Below are 12,150 nucleotides of genomic sequence, written 5' to 3'. Positions count from 1 at the left end.
GATCCGCCTGCCTCGGCCTCCCAAAGTGCTGGGATTACAGGTGTGAACCACCACGCCCGGTCTAAAGTCTGTTCTTTCTACAGGAAAACATTCAATTCAACAAATATTTATTGAGCATCTACTATGTGCCAGGCACTCTTTTAATGTTAGGGAATATAGCAGTGAGTAAAACAAAGTTCTTACCCTTACAGAACTTATATTCCAGTGAGAGGGAAGAGACAAAGTAAATGGAGATGTTGAGGAATTAGTTGGATATGTGAATGTGGAGTTTATGAGTGAGGTCTGGCCTATAGATATAAATGCAGGAGCTGTCAGCATAGAGATTATATTTACAGCTATGAGGCTAGAGGAGACTAGAGAGGTAGTCAGAAAGGAGAAAAGAAACAAGGACAGTCCTGGGCACTCTGATGCTCAGAGGCTGGAGCGGGGAAGAGATAGCAAAGGAGGGCAAGAAAGGGAGGCTAAGGAAGGAAGCAGAAAACAAGGCGAGTGAGACATCCTGGTGACCAACTGAATAAAGTGCTTTAAGAAGGAGAGGGATCCATTGTGTCAATGATGCAGACAGAGTAAGATGAACACTGAGAAATGACCCCCGGATTCGGCCCCATGGAGGTGAGTGGCAGGAGTAGTTCTGGCCCAGTGAAGAGTGAAAGTCCACTTGGAGAGGACTAAAAAGATAATGCAAGGAGAGTTATAGAGCAATCCAAGAATCAAATTTTCAAAGACCCCATCTATAAAATTAGCTGTCAAAAAGAACACAAAGAAACCCTTTGGGGTTCCATGATCTTGAAGAAGTTATTCTTTCATAATGGCAGTAACTTTGAAGTTTTGAATGGAAAAATGTAAAGATGTATCACATTAGGTATAAGTTTTCCAGGTGGATGGAACCTCAGGCTATGAAAGGCTGGCTTGGAAGTAGGTTTGCTTCCCCCAGGTTCCAGAAAAATATACTTAGAAGATGGGAGTAAAATGAAGTTGTGGATACTCTTTGCTCCAGAGAAGGAAAGAGGGAGCTCTTTTAGTAACCTCAGAGGGGCTTGTGAGCCAGAAATCAGTGAGTCAACAGTAATAATGATTCACATAAATGACTGCTCCTTAGTGACAGAGGGGTGGCCCTCTGGGTATAGCAAGTAGGGGCAGTCCTGGGTGGGTGTATAAGTCCACAAAATGGTGGAAGGGTGTTATTCTAATCTTTACCTTTTCAAGGCTATCCTACCTTTCTAGAGATTCTGCTGTTTTAAAAATAAATTAATATGTTTTAGGAAACTTTATTTATTTTTATTTTATTTTATTTTTTGAGACAGAGTCTCTGTCGCCTAGGCTGGAGTGCAGTGGCGCAATTTCAGCTCACTGCAAGCTCTGCCTCCCAGGTTCATGCCATTCTCCTGCCTCAGCCTCCCGAGTAGCTGGGACTACAGGTGCCCGCCACCACGCCTGGCCAATGTTTTGTATTTTTAGTAGAGATGGGGTTTCACTGTATTAGCCAGGATGGTCTGTATCTCCTGACCTTGTGATCCGCCCTCCTCAGCCTCCCAAAGTGCTGGGATTACAGGCATGAGCCACCGTGCCCGGCCATTATTATTATTATTTTTTTTTTGAGAGTTTCGCTCTTGTTGTCCAGGCTAGAGTGCAATGGAACGTGATCTTGGCTCACTGCAACCTGCGCCTTCTGGTTTCAAGCGATTCTCCTGCCTCAGCCTCTCGAGTAGCTTGGGATTACAGGCACCCACCACCATGCCCAGATAATTTCTGTAGTTTTAGTAGAGACGGGGTTTCACCATGTTGGCCAGGATGGTCTCGAACTCCTGACCTCGAGATCCACCCGCCTTGGCCTCCCAAAGTGTTGGGATTACAGGCGTGAGCTATGCGCCCAGCCAGGAAACTTTATATTATACAGTATACATACTATATTTGGTGGTTATAGCAAAAGGAACAAACAAACTCTTCCTCCCCAACAAACTGTATAAGGGCTCTGGGTCATGAACTCCCTGGTAACTCCCCATTACATCTTTTTTTTTTTTTTTTTGAGACAGAGTCTTGCTGTGTTGCCAGGCTAGAGTGCAGTGGTGTGATCTTGGCTCACTGCAACTCTGCCTCCCGGGTTCAAGAGATTCCCCTGCCTCAGCCTCCCTAGTATCTGAGACTACAGGTGCGTGCCACCACGCCTGGATAATTTTTTGTATTTTAGTAGAGACAAGGTTTCACCATGTTGGCCAGGATGGTCTTGATCTCTTGCTCTCATGATCCACCGGCCTCAGCCTTCCAAAGTGCTGGAATTACAGGCATGAGCCACCGCACTTGGCCTACATAATTTCTATAGGAAATGATGTTCAACTTAAGGCACTTGACTGCCAAGACTTTTTGCAAAATTTCAAATCCTGTGAAAACTGGTTGGCCATGACTATCATAACCGTTAACAGAACCAAGACACTAAAGCCAAGAGTTTTGAACAAATGCTTGTCATCTCCTGTAAAAGTCTGTATCAAAGACTAGAGTGCTCTGTCTAGGATATTTCTCACCTGGAACTTCTCCAACTCACTGGTGACCAAAGCCTGGGCTTGAGCCAAAGGCACATGGCAGCGCTCGATGCACTGGTGCACCTGCTTCATGGAGGCCTGGCTGTCCTCACAACAGCTGGCGCTGCATCGGAACATGAGACCCTGGGGAGAAAGGGCAGAGAGAGATTAGGTAGGAAAGCCTCTGGGGACACAGATGACTATGGAGCACTACAGGAGTTAGAAGGCCATTGTGTATATTTGCACCTCCTTCTCTACCTTCTGCTTTCGCCTTCCCTGAGGATAGATACCAGGACCTTAAAACCACCACCGGGGAAAATTATCCTCAATGTCTAGTGTAGTGTTTCATGGTCTCCTTGCTGCTAGCTCATCAGCACCTGTTGCACCGATGGTTGGGTGAACAGAGGTATGCCCGAGTGGGTGAGGGTAGGGTGGTCTGACGAAGCCAAATTCTGAAAACTAGGTGCTTCTTCCACGGGGTTCAGAGGTCAGCAACCTAGTAATACAAATTCCACCAGAAAGCAGCCAACCCTCTAATCAATGACTCAAGGGGCACTATCTGGGAAACGCATACTCCGTGAGAGAAGCAGGACTGACACACACAGAGGCATTGCGGGGCTCAGAGAACAGTGTAGAAACCCGCGCTGTGTGAAGCGGAGTTGGGCGCAAGAGAAGAGGGCATGACCCGGCTATCGGGGAGGCCGGAAGCCCTCGCCTTTCTGGTCTTTCACCTTGGCAGCGCCTCTGCTGGGCCTCGGGCAGCTCACTTGCGGAAGGGGCCGCGTAAGAGGGGACGGTGGTGGGGCGAGCGCCTGCCACCAGGGGCTTCCCACCTGCCGCCGGGGACGCTCCTGCCCCGGGCTGGACGGGGCGGAAAACAGCCTCGCGCATGGCGAGGGCACAAGGATTTCATCCGATCCGCCAAAGCTTCCGAAGTCCTGTCCGAGGCTGCCGCGGCGACCCCAGGGCCGCCCACACCCGGTCTGCGGGGACGCGGGCTGCTGTGCCAGGCGTCGCGTGGTGGCTGAGAGAAGGGCCCGGAACCCACCCGCTGATAAGAGGGTCCCGGTTCGGCCCCAACCTCGCTACCTGCATCTTCCGGATGTTCTCTCTTTCCAGACTCTTCACCATGGAGTCCACCGCCTCCTGCACCCGCAGCTGCTGCAGCTCCGCCATGGCTACCCTGCGCTGCCCCGCGGCGCTCCGCGCCGGCGCCCATATGGAATCGGCGTACGGGCCCGCCCCCTCACCGCCCTTCGCCGCCCGCCCTTCCCGGGCCCACGCCCCCCACCTGGCGGCCGAACGGAGCCACTGCATGCTGGTATCTGCGAGCCCACCGTCGTCCCAGTCACCGGGACACCTGCCCTGCGGTTGCTGTCTGCCTTTCCTCCTCCCCTCCCTTGATCCCTACCTTTACATTCTTTAAAATAATTTAATGTAATTTACATACGGATAAATACCCAGATCTTAGGCGTGCTGCTTGATGAGTTTTAACAAACCCTGTTGGCCGGGCGCGGTGGCTCTGGACTGGATTGTAATCCCAGCACTTTGGGAGGCTGAGGCAGGTGGATCACCTGAGCACAGGAGTTTGAGACCAGCCTGGCCAAAATGGCGAAACCCCGTCTCTACTAAAAACACAAAAATTAGCCGGGTGTGGTGGCACATGCCTGTAGTCCCAGCTACTTGGGAGGCTGAGGCAGGAGAATTGCTTGAATCGGGAGGGAGAGGTTGCAGTGAGCCGAAATCACGCCATTGCACTCCAGCCTGGGCGACAGTGAGACTCTGTCTCTAAACAACAACAACAAAAACCCAAACTCTGTCTTGTCCCAACCTCCGTCCTTTCTTCCCCATCTCCCCACCCCTGCCCTCACTGGTCTGCTTCTGTCACTGTAGATTACATTTTCTCTTTCTAGAATGTCATATGTATGTTATTATTCAATAAGTACTCCTTTTCTGTCTGGCTTTTTTTTTTTATAGCATATTGCTAAAAATTGCTTAGCATAATGCTTTTGATATTGAACTGTGTTGTTGGTTATTTTTTGCTGCTAAGTAGTGTCTTATTGAATGGACATATCACATTTGTTGTTGTTGTTTTTTGAGACAGGGTCTCATTCTGTCACCCAGGCTGCAGTGCAGTAATGCGGACTCAGCTCATTGCAGCTTCCACCTCCCTTGTTCAAGTGATTCTCATGTCTCAGCCTCCCGAGTAACTGGGATTACAGGCATGCACCACCATGCCTGGCTAATTTTTGTATTTTTTTGTAGACACGGGGTTTCACCATATTAGCCAAGCAGGTCTCCAACTCCTGGGCTCAAGGGATCCCCCCACCTCGGCCTCCCAAAATGCTAGGATTGCAGGCATGAGCCACTGGGCCCAACCTACATTTGTTGATCCATTCTCCTGCTGATGGGTGTTTGGATCTTTTCCAGTTAGTAGCTATTACGAATAAAGTGGTGACTGAACATCCTTGACCATTTTTTCTTTTGGAGACGGGATCTTGCTATGTTGTCCAGGCTGGTTTCAAACTCCTGGCCTCAAGCTATCCTCCTGCCTCTGCCTATCAAATGGATTATGGGCATGCACCACCATGCAATCCTTGACCAAGTCTTTTGTAGACACATATTTTCTTTTCTTTTGGGTAAATATCTAGAAATGAGATTGTTGGATCACAGGGTAGATGTATGTTTATGCATTTATTTCTAATAAAAAATGAACCTCAGAGAAAAGCAGGGGCTGCAGATCATCAATGAAGCACTATGTGCCAGCAACATGAAACTGTTTCTGAATTCCTGAAGCAGTTTTATTCGGAATGCCTCACTGTCCCACCCATAACAATACTGTCGTGTGCATTCATTTATCGAATATGTCAGCTAGGGGTGCGGGTCCAGAGGGTAGCGTCAGTGGAGAAGGGAAACGCACACTCCATGGAGAAGGGGAAGGGGCAGTGTTGGAAGAGGTGTGCTGGAGGAGGTGGCCCAGGCTGGCAAGAAGGGAGTGAGCCATCCGGGTTCCTCAGGAAAGCTTTCTTAGAGGAGATAAGGCTTGAATTGAGGCTTTGAATTGAACTGAGATGAGTGGGTGTTTGCTTGGCATATGGGGCTGAAGAGAAAGCCATGTCAGGCATGGGGGTGCAAGATGGGAGTGGGGTGGAACAAAGGAATGGGGCCGTCATTGGAATTTAACCATTTTCTGCCATTGGGCACTAGATGGCAGGAGAACTCTAGTTTGAGGGCTGTGGGGAGTTTGACTCAACCCAAGCTTCTTTGAAGAAAGCTGTGCTCTGACTGGGCGCGGTGGCTTGTGCCTGCAATCCCAGCACTTTGGGGAGCAGAGGCAGGTGGATCACCTGAGGTCAGGAGTTTGAGACCAGCCTGGCTAACATGGTGAAACCCTGTCTCTACTAAAAACACAAAAATTAGCCGGGCATGGTGGCAGGGACTTGCAGTCCTGTCTACTTTGGGAGGCTGAGACAGGAGAATCGCTTGAATCCTGGAGGCAGAGGTTGCAGTGAGCTGAGATCATGCCACACTACACTCCAGCCTGGGAAACAAAGTGAGACTCCGTCTCAAAAAAAAAAAGAAAGCAAGCTGTGTGCTTCCAGCACCAGGCCCTCTCTAGTGAGTACAAGTATGGGTATCTCCCCATAAATCACAGTTCAGGGTCTCGAGACAGCCTGTTCACTTCAAACTCGACTACAGGTGGCTCCCAGCAGCAGCTGGAAAAAGGGTGACGCCAGCTATTAAATAATGTGCCAGACAGTGTTTTAAGTGCCTTCTACGGGATGATCTAATTTAATTTCCATGACAAAGTACCCTATGAGGTGGGTACTTTACTCTCCTCTTTTCTTTCACTCAGGGCAGAAAATTGAGGCCTAGGGAGGTGAAACCACTTGCCAGAGATTGCACATTTTTAAACTGGTGGAGCTAGAATTCCAATCCTGATGGGCTAACTCTAGACTAGAAAAAGTAGGAAATCTCCATTGTGACTGACTTAATGTTTATACTTATGTCCCATGTTCCACAGAAAGTTCTTTCTTTCTTCTTTATAGCACAGTCTGAAACTACTCACCTTTCCCTCTTATTCCTAAAATTCCAGACAGAACCTCTCCAACAGCTCCTACTTGTAGGAACCAAGTTAATTATGCCAAATGAGTTTAAAAGTCCTTGAGTAATTCAGGCTTGTTAGTTTGTATACACAAATTGAATGGTACTTTTAATATTTATGAAAAATTATTCTTGGCTGGGGTGGTGGTTCACATCTGTAATTCCAGCACATCGGGAGGCCGAGGCAGGCAGATAACTTGAGGCCGGGAGCTTGAGACCAGCCTGGCCAACATGGTGAAACCCCCATCTCTATTAAAATTTAAAAACATTAGCTGGGCATAGAGGCACACACTTGCAATCCCAGCTACTCAGAGGCTGAGGTGGGAGAATCACTTGAACTCAGGAGGTGGAGGTTGCAGTGAGCTGAGATGATGCCACTGCACTACAGCCTAGGTGACAGAGTGAGACTCTGCCTAAAAAAAAAAAAAAAAGAAAGAAAAAAAAAGAAAAAGAAAAATGATTCCTGACTTCCAGTTAGCTGGCTGTGAAAATCAGATGGGAGTCATGGTGGAAGCGGAGTTTAATGTCATGTTAGGAAGCTCAGATACCTGTCTGTGGTATATTACCCTGGTACTTTGAGGGTGGGAAAATGAGGTTTCAGGATTATCTGGCTCAAGCCTGGGCTGATTCACTGGAAACAAGTCACAGCTCTTTCAGGATCCTGGTTAGTCAGTTCTGTCATCTTGATTCTTTCCCACCTCTCCTGCCTGCCATCCTGTGAACGCCGGCCCAGCAGTGGCAGAAGCACTCCCAGCCTCTCTGCCAGAGACAAACAGTGGCATAAGAGGGACTAGGGTTCTTTCCTATTTGCTCATGTTCAGGATGTGGGTGAGATAAATGGGGGCCAGGAGGCCCCGGATGAGGGGAGGAAGTGAATTTTGCTAATTGCTGCCACCTTTTCTAACCCTCAGGTTAGCTATGGGTGATAGCCAGAAGCCCAGCTATGGTCAACCTTGGTTGAAGACTTCCAGATGACCCTTTATAAATCAAACTGATAATTTAGAAAGCAATTCTCATGTTATCAATTTTTTAAAAAATTAATGCCAATAAGAATGAACTTAAAGTGTTATCACTCTCTAGTCATGATACTCCTTGGTCAATTATGATGCCTTGGTGGGGAAAAGAAAGCTCACAAGCAAAGAACACTGTCTTCTGCAGAATGAAGAATTCAATCAACTTTTTGGAAGTCATGAGTACTTTTTAAAAATATATTCAATTGCTGGCTGGGCATGATGGCTCACGCCTGTATTCCCAGCACTTTGGGAGGCCGAGGCAGGTGGATCACTTGAGGCCAGGAGTTCGAGACCAGCCTGGCCAACACGGTGAAACCCCGTCTCTACTAAAAATACAAAAATTAGCTGGGCATGGTGGCGAATGCTTGTAATACCAGGTACTCGGGAGACTGAGACATAAGAATCACTTGAACCTGGGAGGCAGAGATTGCAGTGAGCTGAGATCACGGCACTGCACTCCAGCCTGTGCGACAGAGACCCTGTCTCGGATTAAAAAAAAAAAAAAATATATATATATATACAAACACACACACACACACACACACACAATTGCTTCAGAGCTCTCTGCCAAAAAAAACATATATATTCAAAACTTTGGTTGAATAATTATTTTATATAAGTATATTATTAAATATAAAATAAAGCAAATGTTTTATGATTATAAATATCCAATTATGTAAATATCTCTGGAATCTATTCACATCTCTCTAGCTTACTGTTATCACCCTAAAGCCACCATTATTATTATTATTGCCTGGCCTACGACAATTGATCCTGTTTAAATCTTCCTATTGTGGCTGGGTGGCGGCTCACGCCTATAATCCCAGAACTCTGGGAGGCTGAGGTGGATGGATCACTTGAAACCAGGATTTTGAGACTGGCCTGGCCAACATGGTGTAACCCAGTCTCTACTAAAAATACAAAAATTAGCCAGGCATGGTGGCACAGGCCTGTAATCCCAGTTACTCAGGAGGCTGAGGCAGGAGAATTGCTTAAACCTGGGAGGCAGAAGTTGCAGTGAGCTGAGATTGCTCCACTGCACTCCAGCCTGGGTGACAGAGCAAAATTCCATCTCAAAAAAAAAAAATCTTTCTATTGAGTGGTCATTTACTTGTTGGCTTGTCGAGTACTTTTATTTTATTTTATTTTATTCTATTTTTTTGAGATAGAGTCTTGCTCTGTTGCCCAGTCTGGAGTGCAGTGGCGTGATCTTGGCTCATTGCAACCTCCACCTCCCAGGTTCAAGCAATTCTCTGCCCCAGCCTCCTGAGTAGCTGGGATTACAGGTGTGTGCTACCACGCCCATCTAATTTTTGTGTTTTTAGTAGAGACTGGGTTTCACCACCTTGGCCAGGCTGGTCTTGAATTCCTGACCTTGTGATCCACCTGCCTCGGCCTCCCAAAGTACTGGGATTACAGGCCTGTGCCACTGCACCTGGCCTGTCGAATATATTTACATAGTATCATAATGGCTCTTTGTCAGTTATATGTGTTACAATATTTCCTCCTACTTTGTGGACTTTTCAGTTTTTAAACAGTATCTATCAATGAAAGAAGTCCTTAATTTAAATGTAATCCTATTTATATTTTTCCCCATAACGGATAATTCTTTTTGTGTTTTGGTTTAAAGGAATCCTTCTGACTGGTCAAGAGGGCTCATAGCTGCAATCCTAGCACTTTGGGAGGCCGAGGAGGGAGGATCACTTGAGGCCAAGAGTTTGAGACCAACCTGGGCAATATAGGGAGTTCCTGCCTCAATAAAAAATAAAAAAATTAGCCAGGCATGGTGGAGCTGTTGTCTCAGCTACTCAGGAGCCTGAGGTGGGAGGATTGCTTGAGCCCAGGAGATGGAGGCTCCAGTGAGCTATGATTGTGCCCCAGCACTCCAGCCTGGGTGACAAAGTGAGACCCTGTCTCAAAAAACAAAAAACAAGTTTCTTAACTTCAAGATTTGAAAGTATTCTTGAGAAGTTAAAAAATTATATTTGGCTGGTGCGGTGGCTCATGCCTGTAGTCCCAGCACTTTGGGAGGCCGAGGTGGGTGGATCACCTGAGGTCAGGAGTTCGAGACCAGCCTGGTTAACATGACGAGCCACTGCCTCCCAAAGTGCTTGGATTATAGGTGTGAGCCACCATGCCTGGCTGGCATAATGTTTTTTTAAAAAAGACTTTTCTGATTGCCCCCTTCCCACTCTGTATGCCCCTCTGTCATTATATTTTCTTGGCACCCTGTACTTGTCTGTGATGGTGCGCATCATTATTATTCGTACTTGTCCCGTGTTTATTTTCTTTGCTAGATTAAAAACTCTATGAGGAGAGGGCCCATGTCTGTTCTATTCATTGCTTTTCACCAATTCTTTGCCTAGTGTTTGGCACACACTAACCCCTCATTAATTTCATTATACAGGTAATCAGTTTGCTAGAAATATTTGGAAACCAGAGAAAAGCGACAATAAATAGATAAAAATGTAAAAATCCATAATACTATCCTACAACTAACTTTATTTATTTATATATTTATTTTTATTTATTTATTTAGATGGAGCCTCACTCTCTTGTCCTGGCTGTAGTGCAGTGGTGCAATCTTGGCTCATTGCAACCTCCACCTCCTGGGTTCAAGTGAGTCTCCTGCCTCAGCTTCCCTAGTAGCTGGGATTACAGGCATGCGCCACCATACCTGGCTACACTACTACTTCAAATACCACTGTTAAATTTTTGATTTCTTTCTTTTGCTGAAACATGATAAATGTTTGTTTCTCATATATCATCTGAAGTAAGCATTCTAGAGCTCATATGGCAGCTCCATGTCTCTTTTTTCTAGGTGTTCTGTCATCTCCAGGGTCACAATCTCATCTATATGGTCTTGATTTATTTCTTTCCAGTCTTTTTTTTTTTTCTATATGGGTTTTAAAAAACATTGTAGTAGCCCAGGCGTGCTGGCTCACGCCTGTAATCCCAGCATTTTGGGAGGCTGAGGCAGGTGAATCATGAGGTCAGGAGATTGAGACCATCCTGGCCAACATGGTGAAACCTCGTCTCTACTAAAATACAGAAAATTCGCCGGGCGTGGTGGCACGCATCTGTGGTCCCAGCTACTCCTCGGGAGGTTGCGGCAGGGGAATTGCCTGAACCCGGGAGGCGGAGGTTGCAGTGAGCCGAGATCGCGCCACTGCACTCCAGCCTGGCAACAGGGCAAGACTCCATCTCAATAAATAAATAAATAAATAAATAAAAATTGTAGTAATAATATATATATTTTGGTATCTTGCTTTTACAATTATATTACAAATGTTTCCATGTCATATACAAGTAAGAGGAAACATCGCATACAGCTAGTGATCAATGTTAAGCAGAAAAGGGCTGAAATTATAATTCAAATGTAAAGACTTGAGTAAGTCCTGGGATGGCGGTTGATAGAACCCCCCAGCTAGGCTAAGCAATCTGGGAGCAAAGGGGTCATGTCTGCCTTTGTAGAGTCTCAGGGAGTTGGCCAGGCTCCAGAGGGGTGATGGCTGCATGGTGGGTCTAGGCAGACAGGGCCTTAGGCAGTCCACAGGGTTCTCCAAGGCTCAGTGTGAGTAGGAGCTGGCCCCAGAGTAGCATGAAGCTAGATAGGACCACAGACAGCCCGACGATATCTCTTTCCCATGGCCCAGAATGGGAATTGCCTAATGAGCTCCAGGCAGCTGAGAGGAGCCCAGAGCCCACAAGTATCTGAGAGAACCGGACCTGGAGAAATCTTGTCCTTGGCAGCTGGTATGAACCAAGAATGGAGACCTTTTCCCTCAAAGATGCCAGTGTGGACAGATGATTCTACCCACCTTCCCACCAGATGAAACTCAGGGATTAACTCCCAAATTGATTGAGATTATGTCCTTGCCACCCAGCAGAAGGGAGCTTACATTAGAAATTCTTTCCCCTTTCCTTTCTTTTTTCTTTCTTTTTTTGAGACAGGATCTTGCTTTGTCACTCCGGCTGGAGTACAGTGGTGTAATCATGGCTCACTGCAGTCTCAAATTCCCAGGCTCAAGCAATCCTCTTGCCTCAGCCTCTCCAGTAGCTGGAACTACAGGCCTGCACCACCACACCTGGCTAATTTTTTATTTTACTGAGCTGGGGTCTCTATGTTGTGTAGGGTGATCTCGAACTCCTGAGCTCAAGTGATCCACCTGCATTGACCTGGCAAAGTGTTGGGATTACAGGCAGTGCCCGACTAACTTTAAAATTTTTCTTTTGTAGAGACAGGGTCTTGCTATGTTAACCAGGCTGGTTTAAAACTCCTGGGTTCAAGAGATTCTCCCACCTTGGCCTCCCAAAGTGCTGGGATTACAGGTGTGAGCCAACATGCATGACTAGAAATTCTTTAGTCTTGGAAAAAATAAAGTTATATTTCTTGTACATTTGAGCTTGCAGATTGAGATTTGTGTTCCTTAGATAAAGAATCAGTTAAAAAAATAAAAAATAAAAACGAGCTGCATGGGTCTCCACAGTGACTAAGAAATTGTGAGTTCTAGTTC

General features: G+C 46.6%; 1 protein-coding gene across 1 annotated transcript in view; it reads right to left on the bottom strand.

The window, feature by feature from the left end:
- The window catches only part of FAM136A (family with sequence similarity 136, member A), a 6,396-nt gene extending 2,631 nt beyond the window's left edge, over window positions 1–3,765 (bottom strand). Inside the window, exons 1-2 of the mRNA XM_011945230.1 lie at window positions 3,606–3,765; window positions 2,520–2,660 (exon numbers count right to left, since the gene is read on the bottom strand). Coding sequence (XP_011800620.1) covers window positions 2,520–2,660; window positions 3,606–3,692 — 228 coding nt within the window. The 5' untranslated portion in view covers window positions 3,693–3,765. The remainder of the gene's footprint in view (window positions 1–2,519; window positions 2,661–3,605) is intronic.
- Window positions 3,766–12,150: the final 8,385 nt, after the last annotated feature.

The sequence above is a fragment of the Colobus angolensis genome, unplaced genomic scaffold, assembly GCF_000951035.1.
Source record: "Colobus angolensis palliatus isolate OR3802 unplaced genomic scaffold, Cang.pa_1.0 Scaffold24, whole genome shotgun sequence".
Taxonomy (NCBI): Eukaryota; Metazoa; Chordata; class Mammalia; order Primates; family Cercopithecidae; genus Colobus; species Colobus angolensis.
Note: the sequence above shows the minus strand (reverse complement) of the source record. Positions and strands in the feature narration are given on the sequence as shown.